We start from the raw sequence: 17,685 nt of genomic DNA, 5'->3' as shown, positions 1-17,685 counted from the left end.
GAGATGGGTCCAAGTCATGTAGTTCTGCTCCAGTTTCCTAGATTTGAAGGGAGAGAGGTTGGGTTTGGGATTCATCCCGACCCAGGGAGCATGGTGGTGGTAACATCTTCATCCCCCAGCTCTCTTGAGACAGTGAAGCGGCTGCATGCATCACAGCTGCTCAGGAGAGAGAAGAGAGCACCATGGGAGCAGGACCACAGAAAGACAAGGGGTGGAGTGTGGCTGGCATTTAGGGACAATGCTTAGACAGGAGCATTCCCCAAAAAGGCAGCCGGGACTTTGATTCAAATGGGCCCTCAATGAAAGAAAATGCCAGGGAGGAAAGGAGAAAGACCTCAGACACCAAGCAGCATGGAATAGCACCAGCTTGGTGGAGACGATGCAACATTGTTAGGATATTAGGTTGGATATTAGGAAAAACTTTTTCACTAGGAGGGTGGTGAAGCACTGGAATGGGTTACCTAGGGAAGTGATGGAATCTCCTTCCTTAGAGGTTTTTAAGGTCAGGCTTGACAAAGCCCTGGCTGGGATGATTTAGTTGGGGATTGGTCCTGCTTTGAGCAGGGAGTTGGACTCATAGACTCATAGACTTTAAGGTCAGAAGGGACCATTATGATCATCTGGTCTGACCCCCTGCATGCTGCAGGCCACAAAACCGTCCCTACCCTTCCCTTGACTCTGCTGATGAAGTCCCCAAATCCTGTGTCTTGGTGACTTCAATTGGCAGAGAACCCTCCTGCTAGCGACCCCTGCCCCATGCTGCGGAGGAAGGCGAAAAACCTCCAGGGCCTCAGCCAATCTACCCTGGAGGAAAATTCCTTCCCGACCCCAAATATGGCGATCAGTAAGACCCCAAGCATACAGATGACCTCCTGAGGTCCTGTCCAACCCAGATATCCTATGATTGTCGGGGGATAGGCCTTGGAGAGAGGGGAGGGGAGGGGAGGGTTGGCAAGACCAGACCAGACAGACAGGAAGTGGGAGGGAGTTTTGCATCATTTCATTGCACACGTTATGTTGCTAAATGGGCAGTGACCTTTCAATGGGGGAGCTCCTGATAACACAGCACCATGGGACAGGGAAAGACCGACATTTGCCTGTGCAGAATACATTCCTTTTCAATAGGGTTGGCCGGCAGCACTAATGCATGTTCTAGTTCACGGCCATGATATCACTAAGAGCTGGTAAATAATTCATAGCTAGGAAGCTGGAGGACTTATTGATCAGTCTCCAGCCTTTGCCTGTAGTTCCCACAGCCAAGCTCCCAGGTCAAGGAGGCTTCTAACTTGCACTTACAGAACAGAAGTCAGTAGCATCTCTAGTGTGTCTCTTGAGTAGGATGACCCAGGTCCAGGCTGTATTGTGTGATGCCTTCAGGCAGCCAGTCTTGTTTTATCTGCTTTAACCACACACACATTATCGGGCTTAATATAGGGGTAACTGGGTGACATTTGATGGCCTGCGATACACACAAGATCAGACCTGATGATCTAATGGTCCCTTCTGACTTTAAACTCTGTGGCTTTCAGCCTTTGGAGATGTCACAGGACCTGCCCCTATGCCCATTGACGTGAAGGGGAGTTTTTCCCATTGACACCAAAGGGCTTTGGATTAGGCTCATGCAAAGTAGCTGGGCAGACTAGAAACAAATCACGTTATTTTAACTCTTGGAAGGCTGTGATGAAGACACTGTAGCCCTGGGCACATTGCTATTGAACACACAAGGTGGGACTGCAGCCTCGGGATAGTGGCAAAGCCTCGTGCTTTAAGACCTCTCACGTCCTACAAGGCCCATAACCTCAGCCTCAGTTGTGTCAGCCACTGAGAGGAAGTGGAAGAAGCCAGTGATGTCAGACTTTTAGTGTCACCTACAGTCAGGGGCCTGGCGTTCCAGGGGGTGGCCCAGACTCCGCTAGCTGGGGATGGTGGGTGGGTTACAGCAGCCAAGTAGAGTGTGGAATTCACTCACTGAAGATACAGAAACTTCCAAGTTTGGGAGTAAGTTTAATGCTCATGAAAGGAGGGTCAGGGGGTGGAAGCAGCTGCATGGTCCAAGGACAGGAGACCAAACTGGGAGTCAGGAACCGTAAGTTCTGTTCCCAGCTCTGCAACTGACCCCCTGTCTGATCTTGGACAAACCCCTTCAGCTCTTTGTGCCTCAGTTTCCCCCATTGTGACGCATGGGGGATGGCTATGCATTGAGAGATCTATGGAGGAAGAGTGGTATATACCAAAGTGTTCAGTAGGGTTATTTACAGGGGTGGGTTGAGCCAGGCACAGAGAGCGTGTGCTGTGCTACAGCTCTGCCAACAAAGCACCCCCAATACTGACACACAGCCACGTCCTGAGCTCTCCCCCAGTTCTGCCAATGGTCTCACCCTTCTTCAGTGCCTGCCTTGCTGTAGAGAAGCCCAGGATTAGTAAAGGCTGCCAGCTGATGAATTACACCAAGCCTAGTGTGGTTCTGCTGCGAGGTGCACAGAGAGGGACTGGCACAAGCTCAGACCCTTCATTCAGGAACTCAGGGGGTCTCTAAGGCAGACCCTGTAATGAACCAATGCACAACACCTCAGCTCTGAGCGCTCACTCCTGCCTCGTTGGTTTTGTCATCTAGACAGACATTCGGAGATGCAGGAGGGCTGACAGGAGTCAGATCGGAGTTGGAATAGTTCAGAGCCAAGGTACTTTGTCTCCACCCCTAAGCTAAAGTTCATTAACAGGAGGCTGTGTGCATGTACTTACAGGGTGGTGGGGGAATGGTGTTTAAAGAAACAAGAGCAATGCCCTGCCGAGGGAAACTCAGACCACTTCCTCATGACAGTCTCAAACCAGGAGATGCATGTGACAGATATATTGCAGGAAGTTGCCCTCTTTGGGGGACCATATTGTACTAAGAGTATGAATGGTTTATATATCTGCATGGGCTAGGGACTGCATGCACTCTGGGGTGATGGGGAGGGTTACCACAGCTCCTCCACAAAGTGAAGGCAGCAGGGGTAGAGTAAGGCAGATCAGGCAGGGTATAAAACACTTCCTGAGAAGTGCCCTGGGCTGGGGAGCGGTATTCTGGTTCAGATTGGAGTCTTCAGAGACCAGCCAAAGAAAGGACTTTGGGGATAGTTAACCCACTTTTAAACTGACTCAGGGCCTTCCTTCCTTCCGCTTCATGATCTAAAAAGACTGATACGAACTTGTAACCACAGGGGAAAAAAAAATCCAGTTGCAGGGTTTGGAAGGACTGGCATTTTCTAGAGCCCAGTGTTGGGGTTGGAGGGAGTGTGACTGCTGGTCAGTTTAACATCACGCATCTTTTGTTTTAGATCCTTTCTCTGTAATGCTTTTATCTTAAGAATAAAGGTGCTTGCTTAGCAGGAGCGATGTGGGGACTTGTAATGGTCAATACACTGGTCATGGCTCTCGGAGAAAGCCAACCACAGGCATTTGCCTTTGAGGCAGCCCCAGCAGGCCAGTCTATTACAATGTAGATCCGGGAGCTGTGCAGCCTTAGAAACCCTGCTCAGAAGGGAGCGAGATGCAGGTCTCCACCCAGGAGAGGGGATGGCTGGGAGCTGGAAATCTTTCATGGGTGCCTTCTAGGGACCACAGAGGGGGGGAAAAAATACAGTTACCCTGAAACTGTGACAATGTGTATTTGCAATTATGCAAGAAGCACGGCAGCCTTTGTACCAGAAGCATCTGATGCAACCGGGTTGGCTACGTGAAAGTCTGCTGCTGCTCTGGGACTGGCTCTTCTCTACCTGGGGTAACTGAATGAATGTGTCAGAGCTGCATGAGATGGGGCTGGGACCTTCCTTATTAATATGACAGTAGCACTCAGAGGGCTCCAAACAAGATTGGGTCCCCACGGTGCAGGGCTGTATAAACACATAGGACAACCTGGTCACTGCACCACACATCTCCTAGTCTAAGGAGAGGAAAGGGATACAACATAACAGGGGGGTGGGGAGTGGAGAAGAGGGATGAAATTTACCCCTGTGCGGAGAGCTCATGTAGTCTTAGGCACCAGTTGTGTCTAGCTGAAGCCCTGAAAATACAGCTGAAGTGGAATGTAGGTGGTGCTAGGCCTTACAGGCAGGCTGTCTGCAGAGGGCTGCATTTCACACACAGGAATCAGGGAGCTAGAGGTATGTACCTTGTTAGCTCCAGCTATTTTCTCCCTCCCGGCCTGATCCTGCTGACAGGCACCTGAGAAACCCCAATGAACTCACTGATGGTTGGACACCACACCCATGTAGAGTTACCCCCAATGCCCTGCTCCTGCCGGAAAGTAAGTTGAGAGTTGCCCTCAGCAGCTCTCATGTCTGTTTCTTTTTACTTTACCCTGTTTTCTAGTCACAAAACTAAGCCTCCAGCCCCCCCCCCCCAGCAAGCAGCAGCTGCCACCACCTCCCTGAGCTACTGACTCACTGCACCCTGAGGGATGGAGTTTCCCTTCGAGGGGCAGAGACGTGTGGCTCGCTAGATGGAGAGCATCATGTGAAGCAAGTGTAGACCATATTCTAACTGCACCTGCAGATTTCCCAGACAGGCAGGCCCCAGGAGGGAAGCATCACTTCAATACTGTCATCCCTGTATTAGTTGAGAGGGGTGGGGGTGGGGGGGAGGGGGAGATGGTGTTTGAGTATCACAGCTGCAGCATGGGGGACAGGGGGGGGGGGGAGTAATTTGCACCTTGCTGACTCCATAGACATGCTTCCTTTTGTGTCCTTCCCACTTGGCTCAGCAGGCCAGTCTCTTTTATTTGGGGAAATAGATTGGGCAATGAAAATGCAGTTATTAGGCAGAGTCCTTTGTGCATCCATAGCATCCTACAGCCAACAGGCCTAAGCACGTCACAGACGTTAACGAAGGCTGTCACCTCCCACCAAGGTTAGTACCTTTCCCATTATACGGAGGAGCAGGTTGAGGCAAAGCAAGGTTCAAGGACTTGTAAATTGAGTGGCAGAGTCAGACATAAATGAGTCCCAATAACCTGCTGCCACCTCCAGGTATAACGGTCTCTACCCTGTAGGAGAATGAACAGGGTTTTCAAAGCTGCAGAAGGACGGCTAGATGAATCAGCACAAAACATAAAAGACACACTGAAAGCCTCCCAGATGCTATTTCAACATACCACACAAGCTTTTATGTCAAGGGGTCTCTCCAGAGACGGGGCCAACTCAGTACCAAACATCAGGGCGAAGTTCAGATTCAGATATGCAAAAGGGGACTTGATCCTGAGATCGGATTCTTACAGGGAAAGAGTCAAGTTCTCACACCAACGTTCAAATGTACAACAGACCCCCACTGGTGCATTGGTCAAAGCATCCAGGGAATACACAAAAGTTGCTCCTGAACAAGAATGACGAGAGTTTCAAGTAATGAATTCTACTCGGCAACAGCTCTTGGAGAAAAAGGAATCTGAGAAACCCTCAGCATCTCCCAGACAGAGCTCTACTTTAGGTCTTTAAGAGGAGAAATTGCTTGTAAAGCTAAAGATAAAATCGCTCCCCATTAGAGAGAGTACTGTAGTTGGAAAAGACTAGTCACGGACATCTCAGCTGCAGTCAGTTACATTCTAATATCCTGCTGCTGCGGTCTGCCCTCTGGCAGGATTCTCAATGCAGTCAATGGGAGTTTTGCCTGGGTCAGATCAGGCTTTTGAGTTGAAATCCAAAGTCCATGGGAGTCTTCCCATGGATGTCAATAGGCTTTGGATGGGGCCCTAGATGATGTAAATATACTGTTTCTCTCCCCCAGCATTGAGAAGGCTGATGCATGCGCGCAATGCCGTAGGCATAAAGCGGTTATAAATTAATTGGACTAACCTTCCCAGTCCAACATGCCATCTTCACAATGCATTAATTCAGTGTATTCACAGTTCCTTCATCCTGTGGAGGGTTCTATATTTGCAAGTACCCAGGACAGAATAGTCCTACAGCCCTTTGTTTTCTCTCTTCCTAGCCCTTGACAAACATTAATTAACCCCCGCAGCACACGGGTGAGGCAGGCAAGTAAGTTGGGGTCTCCCTAAGGCAGAGAGGTTAAGTGATTTGCCCAAGGCAGCAGGGGAGTCAATGTCAGAGCTGGGCTTAGACTTCAGGATTCCTATCTTACATTACAGCAGCTTCACTAGTTCCCCCGGCAATCTCATCTCTTGCTCCTTACTACTTGCATTTTTAGTCATTCATTTCTACTTTACTGGAGTCCGGAGCCAAGTGAGATCCTGCAAACTCAGCCCGCAAAGTCACTTAAACAAGAACCAGCAAATCCACAAAAGTTATTTCTCTCAAGGCAATCTCCCTGAGCATTAGGATGTTTCTGTTCCTGGTTTCTATGGTGCTGAGCACGGAGGGAATCTCTCTCCCCATCTACAAGTACGGGAGTTTGTGGGGGGGGGGGAAGGGGGCTTTGGCAACTTAAATACAGACTCAAGCTAGCTCTGTTGCATCAGTGTAAACATTTCTCTCTGCACAGTAGGTCCACATCCTGCAGCCCTGGCTCAGGCAAACCTCCCACTGAATCCATCTATGAGATTTCTCTCTCCTGGTGAAATTCGCCCCTCTGCACAGCACCGGTGTGTGCACCACTTCAGCTCCATTTCGAGATCCAGTTAAGTAGTCTACCTATGGGCTCGATCCTGCATTCCTTGCGGTTACTCCCATAGAGTCAGTGGTGCACCTTCAGGCCAGATGTGCTTAAAGGATGAGGGCAAGCCCTCTGCTGGCCACAGTGCTCAGCACTTTGCAGAACCAAGTCCTAAACCCACTTCAGCCCTCAAAAGGGTTAAGTGGGGCATCTTCCTGAAGAGTCCCTCCCACCCCATGTGAATATCCCTGATGCAATAGATCATTTTCCTGCAGCCACAATCATTCATGAGCAGCAGCCCCCAGCTCAACCTACATTCACAAAAAACTTTTTACTGTTTCTAAATAAATTTAATGTTTTTTCCAACATGACTTGTCCATCAAATACCACCATCGGGACTGGGAAGGATTGGACAAGGATGGGGGTGGAGTCATATGTTGTAACATAGTATAACACCTTGGCTTGTGCCACTCCAAATGGGGCCAGATGCTTAGCTGCTGGGGCTTGCTATAGCTCCACTGAGTCCAAAGGCACTATGCCAAATTTACACCAGCTGAGGATCTGGCCTCATAGTCCTGGTGAGGACTTTGGAGTAACTGAAGAGGCTACCCCTGAAGACTCCATCTCTGGTGTCACACTGGGTCCAGGGATACGTCCACATGGAGATCAGAATCTGGCTCAGAGTGGACATGTTCAATAAAGCGGATAGCTGCCTGAATTAATGCACTCAGTAATGGTGTACCTCTGACAAACGGAAAGTACATTGATACCCGAGTCCCATAAATAATAATGTCCCCCTGCTCCCAGCCTTGTAACACTGTTCTCCTGGAGAACAGTTAATATGGAAGATTACATGAATTATGTAGAGAGGAAAGCTAGTCGAGTGAACATTAAGGCCTCGTAGGCACAGGATTTAGAGACATTTTCATAAAAGGCAGGCGATCTTAATCACACTTCAATAATTTATGGGTCATTTATAAAAACATTGACAACTTGTGAATTGCTTCATTACTTTGAATAATAACGTTCCAAAGAACAAAGAGGCAACAGCACCCTATTCACTCCCTTGCTGGCTTGCAAAGTTTCGTGATAGCTAGCACTGTGCCACAAACTTGTTATTTTCAGCAGGGAATACATGTATATAAATAAAAGTAATTTATAGCAAAAATTCTGAAAAATATAATACTACACAATAATTACAACGGACTCGGTTTACTGGGTGTTTGATAGCACTCTGACTTCATCTTTCTGTGTTATTCTTATGAACAGTGTGAAACCTTTGTACAGGTTGAGTTAAAAGCTTGTTTGTTTCATACCCATCATTCTTCAAGGGCAAGGGTAAATTAATCATAGCCCCCCCTACCTAAAACAAGAGGATTATGTGAACCCATCCCATAGGCTCAGATGGCATGGGTGGAGGGTTTTTTGCTAAGAACTGTTTGGGGTAAGAGAGAGAGAGAGAGAGAGTGTGAGTGAGTGAGTGAGTGAGTGAGTGAGTGTGTAGCTCAGAATGAGAAAGAGCGCACACATGTGCCTGAAGAGATCCAAGCAGAAGACTGTAAGCATGGTATGACCCTGAGAGAAACCTAGAGAGAGGTTCTGGGTTGGGGGCACTGGCTGAAAAGAAGCTTGGGCCTGTAAGAGAAGATCCTACTCCTTTTGCATCTGGTTCTCCTGCTTTCAGAGAAACAGGACTTTGTACATTCCTTGTATATCAACAGAACTGCGTCAAAGGAAAACACCAGACTATCATCAATTTCTACTCCTACAGCCCCAGGGCCCAAGCCTTGACTAGCTGCTCTGGTCAAAATGGGGTAACATTATATACCCAGTAATATATGAGCGTACACACACACACACACACACACACACACACACACACAGGAGCACCGTAAATGGGCCTTAGTGTAAGTGAGCATCAGACCTCTGTAGTGAGAATGAAGAGCTGAATTTTTCCTTTCTGGATATACTGTCCTCCCTTTCACAGCGCTCACATGCAATACGGTCAGGTAATCAGATAGAGTCCCAAACTCAGGGCTGGAGAAGAAAGTGACGTTTCCAAAAGTTGAAAATCAAGTTTTTAGAAGAAAGACTTTCAAATCCTAATTTTTCCCCCCTACTAGATCATGTGAGAATTAATAACTAGATGAAAATGGACCTAGAATTTCCTTACCAAGTTGAAAAACCATTTGGAAGTCAGGCAAAGGAAGAGGGGACAGGACTGTGCCAGAGCATAGGATTTACATTTCCAAACAGAAAAATGACAAGTAAAAAACCCATCAGATTAAAATTACCATTTTAAATCAGTAGAGTGAATCCATTTGCATTGAGCTAGTAGAGAAGACAGCTAAGAGAATCTTTGTTGCAGTCTCAGGGGAGAGAATTCTAACAGAACAAGAGACAAGGAGAGAGAGAGATACCTGGAACACCATGACCAAATCCAGCAGTTGTATTCTTTAACTCACAGCTTGCCTGGTATTATTGGCAAATTGGTAAACCTCAGAACAGTGGAAGCTGAAGCAGTAGTGGAGATTAAATCAAGAAGGCAGTCAATTTCAGAACACTCTCTAAAGGGAATTGCTCATGTCTAGGTCTTAGTCCATGCTAAGATAATTAGCAACAGATGACAAAGTCTCTTAGAACAGGGCCAAGTGTACTAAACTCTGGAGGTTGAAAATCATCACCTGCACTAGTTTAAGAAAAACACAAGCTGGTGTTAAGTGAATGAGAAAGACAAAGCACACAGAGATAAAAGCAATGGAATAGAAATAGCCGGGTGGTTTACATTTTAACTAGAGAGTCGCAAGCTAAACTGTTGCTTTGCATTTGCTCTGGACTAAGTCAGCATGGCTGAAGATGGGGAGATCCAGGCAAGCCAACTGCCTGAACTTTAAAAAGTAAAGTAGGTAAAGCGGGGTAGGAATTTGATAGACTTTACCCCCATTAAAGAAAAGTGGGTCTGCTTCATTATACTCATTACTCCAGCTTTACACGGATTTCAGCTGAGTGACACCACTGGGGTTTCACTGGAGTAACAGGGGTAAAGAAGGCAGGTTTCTCTACGTATAGAGCCCGACCCACACTCCATTGAAGCCAATGGCAGCCCGTCCCCTGACTTGACCTGCAGCTGGACTGGGCCCACATTCCACTTTATCTTACAGGATCACAAGGTACTTTACAAACATACACAGAGCCCCATTGAAATGCAGCCATTCCCAGATGGAGGGTGGCTGCCGGCAGGCCCATAGCACCCTGCAGATCACTGGGGTGGGATAAGGACAGTTTGATCGAGGACACTGGGTTAAAACCCCTTCTTCTCTGAAAAGTGCCATGAAACTTGTAAGGCTTGAATCTTCAATATTCCACAAAGGAGCAAGGCAGTGGACACCTGTGCAGACTGGCTGCCAAGCACTCCCCAATCACTATTCCCCACTCCCACCGGCGATAACGTCTCTCACACACACAGCGGTTAATGACAGCACGAACAGGCAAGGCAGGGCACTTAAGATCTTGGTCCTTCCAGGACTAACGTGAAAGTAGCAGGCACCACCACACAGAAAGCACGGAATTCAATTCATCTGCCACATAAGAGGAAGAGCTAAGTCAACCCTGCCAGGGTTTGAACTTGTGGTTTCCAGAGAGTCACTATTTAAAACCCACTGCTTAGGCAACAAAGCCATGAATTGTGTGTTGTGGATTAGTTGTAATACACTGACAACTTCCCTTCTTAGAGAGCCTACATGAACCAAGCTGGGATAAAGGGCGGGTGGCACACAACTTGCTGAAAACAGGAGCAGACTTGTCCAAAAGCCCCATCAAACTGTTGGGGGAGGAGAGAGTCCTCCTGGGACCTCTGCCAGTTTGAATATATACAGTTTACTGTAACAGCAGTAAAAAGAACGAGGAGTACTTGTGGCACCTTAGAGACTAACAAATTTATTTGAGCATAAGCTTTCATGGGCTAAAACCCACTTCTTCCTACCGTATTTTCCACTATATGCATCCAATGAAGTGGGTTTTAGCCCATGAAAGCTTATGCCCAAATAAATGTGTTAGTCTCTAAGGTGCCACAAGTACTCCTGTTTTTTTTTTTTTTTTTTTTTCTGATACAGACTAACTGGGCTACCACTCTGAAACCTGTAACAGCAGTACCTCATTCAGTGAGCTGCTGGTGAAAGACAATGGGATGCGGTGGGGAGGGGCGATGAGTGAGAGCAAACAATAAGATCTCCTGTAACCCGGTGGGCATGTGGTTGACAAACCTTAATAAGCAAATCCCATCAAGACCCGTGGTGGGCTAATGTGGCCAGAGAATGAAAGCTTTGCAAGACTGTCTAGACAGCATATAAAAGCAATTTTGATTTTTAAAAGCCAGCCAAGTGCTAGAAGAGCCGGAACATCACAAAGTGGTGGCAAATGCAGAAGCCAGCACTTACATTGTGTTCTCTTTGCCTGTGTAGGAATGTAGGTCTTGCTTTACGACATCAAAACCGAGGTCCATCTTGTGTTGGACACTGACCTGCACCAGCTGCTTCAGTTGAAGGTTTAAGAACCCCACAGTCGGCAGAGATGGGAGATCATTTGCCCCCTCAATATAGGTCTCATCCTGATCTCCAAAAGTTAAAGATCAGCTTAAACCCTGAAGCATAAGGCTCCAAAGATTTCATTATAATTATGGTAACATATAAACATCCAGCACCTTTTTTGGATCATGCTAAGTTCTCAGCCTCTGTGACTTCCAGGAGCAATGAGCTCCACCGTCTAATTACACATTGTGTGGGGGGAAAATATCCCTTTATTAGTTTCAAATTTTCCACCTGCTTATTTCATTACATTGTCCCTTGTTCTTATGTTATGAGGCAGGAAGAATAGACGCTCCTGATCTATCATTCATTATTTCATATACTTCTAACATATACTCATTGATATTCTCTCTTATTAGTCTACTATTATGGGAGCTCCCCTATCAGAGCCCTTGTCCTTCCCCCCCCCCCCCAATATTGCTGCCTGACAGGCTCCCATAGGAAGAGTGGAGAGCTCACTGCGGGATTTTTAGGATAGTTTTAAACAGTGGACAAGGCTACCGTTGATGCACGTCTCCAAAAGGAGAAATATATTTAATGATGGAGATGGGGCTATCAAATAGCAAACTAATGATGATGGAAGCCATTATTGTATCTCAATATACATAATAGTGCAGGAGATATACATGATTAATGCAAGGAAGTGAAAAAGTCAGGAGGATGGGATGAGTGTTTCCCATCAGGCAAATCTTCAATGCTGACAGATTAGTAGTAGAGTTATGATAGCACCTGGGAGCCTCACCCAGAGACCAGGACCCTATTGTACTAGGCAGTCTACAAATAGACCAAAACCTGATTGTGCAGGTGCACCCAGAGCTCATTTTAAATCATTATTAGTTCTGAGGACATTGTCCAGCCAGCAAGATCACTGCATTCCTGTAACCCCCACCTCTTACCCCCCCAAATCCTGCTCAGTTGCTCTTTTGTGATTTTTACCAGGAAAAAAAAAAAACACACTTCTCACTCCTTCAAGTGATCAGAAGTTCTTTAAAATGCTTGTTTTAGTTGGTATTTTTCAATATTTTATGTACATATCTGGGCAGCTTCTTTCCTTTGAGGATCTTCATGGGGTTAATTCAGGACAGCTTGTATGCTGTCAGATGTTGCTGCCTGAGTTCTTTCAAATGCATAAAGCAAGGAAGCACTCAGCCCATGTAGCCATCTTAAATATTCACCAGGCTCTATTATCATAGCTGTCTCAGAAACCCAGAGAGCACCTAAACCTCAGTCTGAGCAAAGCACTCAAGCACATGCTTCAGCACTAAGCATTCAACTTGCCCCATTGACTTCTAGGAGACTTCAGCCTGAGTAGTTACACACTGAACTTGTTAGGATCGGGACCTTAAAGACATATCACCAAATGCAAACTGGGTCATCCAGTCAGATCACTAGATGGCGACTCTTATAGGCAGATAAAACTGATGAACATATCAGGGCAACAGCTTATTCATGACAACACAGGATATGTTACAGAAGCCTTACTTGTGTGAAATTGTACTAATAGACAAGTATAATTACTGAATCTTTCTCCTTCAGATTCTTCCATAAGACTCACTTACCCCACTTGCATACAGAACACTTGCAACTGATAAAAGGTCTTAACACTTTAACCATGCCAGGACAGTTAAAGCAGCAAACAGGGTGTCACAGGGGCTTCTCTTACCTTCCAAGCACACAGAGCTACACCAAGTCCCCTTTAAGAGAATTTATTTTCTTAAAACAGGCAAGTAAGCTAATGGAAAACAGTCATTTGACTCACTTCATCTTGAGCTTCTGGGCCCGCCCTCCCAGGGGTCTCTGATATTCCTGCTCCTGGCAGCTTCCCAGTTGCAGTCAGCGCTGCTCCTTTCCTGAAGCAGCAGCAGCCCCAGGGCTGCTTCCCTGAGCACCTGACCCCATGCTCCAGAGACCTACCGGTACCACCACAATGTGCTCTGCTCTACTGTGGCTTCCCTCCCCCAGGCACTGCCTGTCTCAATCCCCCTCCTTTCATCTTGCCTTTCCTGCCCTTTAAAGGCCCAGGTGCTGCTGGCCACCTTTAATTGGCTGCATTGGGCTCACCTGCTGCTGGGCCCAGCTTTACAGACCAGCTAAGCTGTGACACATGACATAGCTAAAGCAGCACAACTCCTCTCGTATAAACGTAGTTATACCAGCTAGGTGCTTATGCCAATAGAGCTTATTCTGTGTCGGGAAAGCTGTACAAGTACGAGCACTTTTATCCTGGTGCAACTGTGTTTACACAGGGGCTTTTACTGGCCTAACACCATTGGCAGGACTTTTAACTGGCGACCTGGCCTAAAGCAAGTGGCAATTGTGCACAAAGCTAGCCTGCCCACTTTTTACCTTCTCCTTCCTCTTCTGCTTGTTTCATTCACTTACAGTCTTGGTTAAGGATGAGGTACAGTAAGTTCTTTGCAGTAGGGACTATCTGAACTACTTGTTTGTACAGGGCTTAAAACAACCGGGCTCTGATCCCTGTTTGGGACTTCCAGGCAGTACTGCAATACAAACAAACAGCGCTGTGTCAAGGGCATAGGGAGCCTCTGCTGCACGTGTGCAGCTTGGGCAGGAGTAAGCTAGTTGCTGATGGGAAAATAAATAAGACATCAAATTGTCAAGTGAGATAACTGAGCCAATTGCATATTCCAGGGGCTCCCCTGCCCCCATTTGCCTGGGCATTTACTCTGCTGTGAAATCACATAATCAGATCATAGACTGTGTTTCTGCTGACATGGTTTGTTAGCGGGAGATTATTGCTGCAGAAAGAAGACAAGAAGACACAGCGAAGACCCAAAGGGTTTTTCTGTGTGTCGGCGTATTCTGAGTATCAGGGAAAAATAGAATTGCTGGAGATTAACATTCTCATGAAAATTATGGGCCCCATCCTACAGCCCTGGCTGCTGTGAGTAACCCTATTGCAATGAATAGGACTGTTCCCTTGAGCAGAGGAATCTAAACCAACCATGATGCCACATGTCTGCCTACAAACAGAGAAGCTACTAAGCAGCCTGACTCTCGTCTGCTCTCAGCCTTGCCTGCTGCCAACCCACAGCAATTTCTAAGGCCCCTTGCTTCTGCACGGAGGACTCAGGCATTAAACTTTCAAGGCCTTAGGAATGCTGCCCCAGATAGGATAAAGGGAGTGACGTGAAGTAGGAGGCCTACCAGAGAGTGGCACCTATGCCATTTTTAGTGACCAAACAAGATCAGTACATCTAGCAGCAGCAGCAGCCTTCTTCCCCACACTTCTGCTGTAGCTGAACCTGGAGAGACCATAGCAAGGGCTGAGAGGGAAATACTCTCTCCCTAGCTACTCTGTTCTTGGCCCATCTGCTGAGGCTTCCAAGCAGGGGTGAACTTAATGCTTATGGTGGCAGCACTTTTGATAATGCTAAGCTCCTGGGAAACATGATGCTCAGGGGCATTTGTAAGGTCTGATCCAAGGTTGCTAGCAGAGACAGGGATTTGAAGAAGAGAAGGGAGGGAGAAGTGTATTTTGGGATATGGACACTTCCATTGAAGAGAGGTAAGACAAGCCTGCTCTACTCATTTCAATTTACTTTGGGGATTCTTTAAGAAAATGCCCACTGTAATCACTCAGGAGCAGGGACTTGGGGTGAAATCCTGCCTTCACTGAGCCATAGAAAGACACCTGGAAGACACCTGAAGAGGTTATGTAGTCTATCCCCCATGCCCTGAGGCAGGACCAAATACACCCATACCAGATATTTTTGTCAATATCAAATTTCTTGGTCAAGGTATAGTCAAGGTCCAGACTCCAGAGAAAATAATAAAAAATAATAATGATAATAAGTAAATAAAAAGATTTTGGGGTCCATTCTAAAGTGTCTTGCGGTCCAGATTTGGCCCATGGTCCACCTATTACTACCCCAACCCAGACCACCCCTAACCTGTTTGTCTAACCTGTTTTTAAAAACCTCCCGGGATGGGGATTTTACAACCTCTCTTGGTACCTCGTCCAGTACTTAACTACCCTTATAATTAGAAAGGTTTGCCTAATATCTAAGATAAATCTCCCTTACTGCAGATTAAGCCCAATACTTCTTGTCCTACCTTCAGTGCTCACGGAGAACAATTGATCACAGTCCTTTTCATAACCGCCCCAACAATATTTGAAGACCTTTCTCAGGTCCCTCCTCAGTCTTCTTTTCTCAGGACCAAACATGCAATCAATTCAGTCAATGGCAAAACTCGCTTTGAGTTCAGTGGAGCCCGCATTTCCCCATTTGTCTTTATACTCGTCATTCTCCGCCAGCCCTTTGCGTCCAACCCTGAAGGAAGCTTTAAAAACTTAGCTCTGGCCAGGAGACCAGCGTTGGTGCTTTCAGAGAACAGTTTGCACCGCGATGTTAGCTGCACCAACATGGCTCGGGCTGGCAGAATCCCAGACCTACTCGGAGGGGCTGTTTTGCAAACGCGCGCGGATTCTGTTGAACCTGGGTGTCTGTCTCCTTTCCTAATTACACACATTAGTGCCTGGAAACAAACACGAGTTAACAGCTGCTCTTGCTGAGCACGGCGTTTTGTTAATATATTGTCTGCTGCCAGGGAGGGGAGGGGGAGAGATCATTAGTTCCCAATTACTTGGCAAGCCCAAAGAATCTTGCAGAACAGTTGTTTGCATACTATAAATAAACCGCAGCTTGCAGGAGGCGGGGGAGAAGTCAAACAGCAGTGTTTAGTGGGAAGCGAAGACACAAACAGTGTCTGTTCACCCCGGGGATGACTGCGCGGCTGTTATATTCCCGCCAGGAAACAGCAAACACACAGTATTAGGCTTCCAGCCAGGAATAAACCCCACAACTGCTGGCAGGCCTCCCCCCGGCGTGTGCCCGGACTCTGGCGGCTACCAGCCCATCTTACGGTGCAGTTCCATAGACTTCCCACCTGCCCCTTACATCCGCTACCTCAGGGAGATCGGGACCCTGTCCCCCCTTTGCGGGATCTCTTGTTTCCGGGGCTATTTCTATTTTTAACCAGGGTTTATTCCCCTTCCCCCCCCCCCGCACCGCCCCCCAGGAAAAGCCGCCCGAATGGGTCCCCCACCTTGTGCAGAAGATCCTCATCGTAGGAAGGGCTGCGCGCTCCATTGGCGTCCATCCCCGCGGCGCTGCCAGCCCCGCTCTGAGCGCCCCAGCCTGGCTGCATCCCCTGCAATTTCCGTGCGTCGGTGCCGTGCGCGGCTCCCGGCTGACTCCGATGCAGCAGGCGGGAGCCGGCTACCTGGCCCGCAGCATGCCCCGGGGGGCCGCGGCGCAAGCCAGACGCAGCTCCCGCGAGCGCACCCCGGGAGGCGGGGCGGGACAAGCGCGTCCGGTTCGGCGCCCGAAGCAGCTCCCCGGGACTGTAAAGTGCTGAGAAGGCAGGAGCCCAGCTGCCTTTGCGGGGCCCAAGAGCCGCACAGGCCGGGCAGGTTTTCAGCACCAGGGACAGCTCCCGCAGCGCGCGGGGCGAGCACCCCGGACAGCTCCCGCAGCCCGCGGGGCGAGCACCCCGGACAGCTCCCGCAGCCCGCGGGGCGAGCACCAGGGACAGCTCCCGCAGCCCGCGGGGCGAGCACCAGGGACAGCTCCAGGCGCAGTTCCCTCTACGCACAGCTCCGAGCCCCAGAGACAGCTCCCAGCCCCCGCGGCCGGCCAAGGCGCCGAAGCCCTGCAGTTGGAAGAGGAAAGCAGCGGCTGCAATTACCCAAACTTGAAAGCGCTCGTGTTTCACCTCCATCCCCCTCCCCGGCCCCTCCCCCCGCTGTCTCTCCCAGCAGCTCCCGAGCTCAGCTGCGTGTTGCGAAGCAAGTAAGGGCTGCAGCAGCGAGGGGAAGCCTCAGGAAACGGCACTGGACCCTAGGGGCTTCCTCGTTCTTTCCTGCAAGGTCCGGTCCCTCTGCAACAGCAGCTATTTCCATCCCACTTGGAACAGAAACCCCCCATCACCAGCCAATAGGCGCTGTCAGCCCCTGACTTGGGCAAAGTGCATCAGCCTCCCCGCAGAATGAGCGGAGCGGGGCATTTGGGGCGGGGGAAACGGGCCATTTCCCAATGACGGAGCGACTGCAGCCCAGGGTTATTCGGCGAAAAGGTGGGGCGCAGGCCAGTTTCTTTCCGTGCACCTCATACACGCGGCGAGGCGGAGAAGAAGAGTTTGAACCTCAAATATCAAATCTTCAATCTCGGTAAAGGGAAGGGCCGCGTGAAGAGCTGGAGAGACTTGGAAAGACTCAGCTGTCCTGTCACCATTGCGCCACGAGCCAAGAAACTCTCCGATCCCAATTAAACTGCAGGATGGATCGATCCCCTCTGACATAATTCCTGTCCCATAAGCAACCAGAAGAGCCTACGGCCAGGCAGGCTGCTATCAGCCCGGCCCTTTCCAGGAGAGCGCGCTGCTAAAGGGATGAGTTTCGGGCTGAAAGTTCCCGTTCCATGGTCGGGGTTTCAAGCCCTTCTCTTCCTGCAGGAAGGAGAGCGCTGCCGGGAGCCGCAAGAGCTCCGTG

The 17,685-nt window shown here is 48.6% G+C and overlaps 1 protein-coding gene across 1 annotated transcript in view; it reads right to left on the bottom strand.

Moving 5' to 3' along the window:
- RAB37 (RAB37, member RAS oncogene family) overlaps positions 1–16,343 on the bottom strand; it is a 63,535-nt gene extending 47,192 nt beyond the window's left edge. The window contains exon 1 of the mRNA XM_054048080.1: positions 16,242–16,343. Coding sequence (XP_053904055.1) covers positions 16,242–16,343 — 102 coding nt within the window. The remainder of the gene's footprint in view (positions 1–16,241) is intronic.
- Positions 16,344–17,685: the final 1,342 nt, after the last annotated feature.

The sequence above is a fragment of the Malaclemys terrapin genome, chromosome 13 (genome assembly GCF_027887155.1).
Source record: "Malaclemys terrapin pileata isolate rMalTer1 chromosome 13, rMalTer1.hap1, whole genome shotgun sequence".
NCBI lineage: Eukaryota > Metazoa > Chordata > Testudines > Emydidae > Malaclemys > Malaclemys terrapin.
The sequence above is the reverse complement of the archived record's forward strand: the minus strand, read 5'-3'. Positions and strand labels throughout refer to the sequence as shown.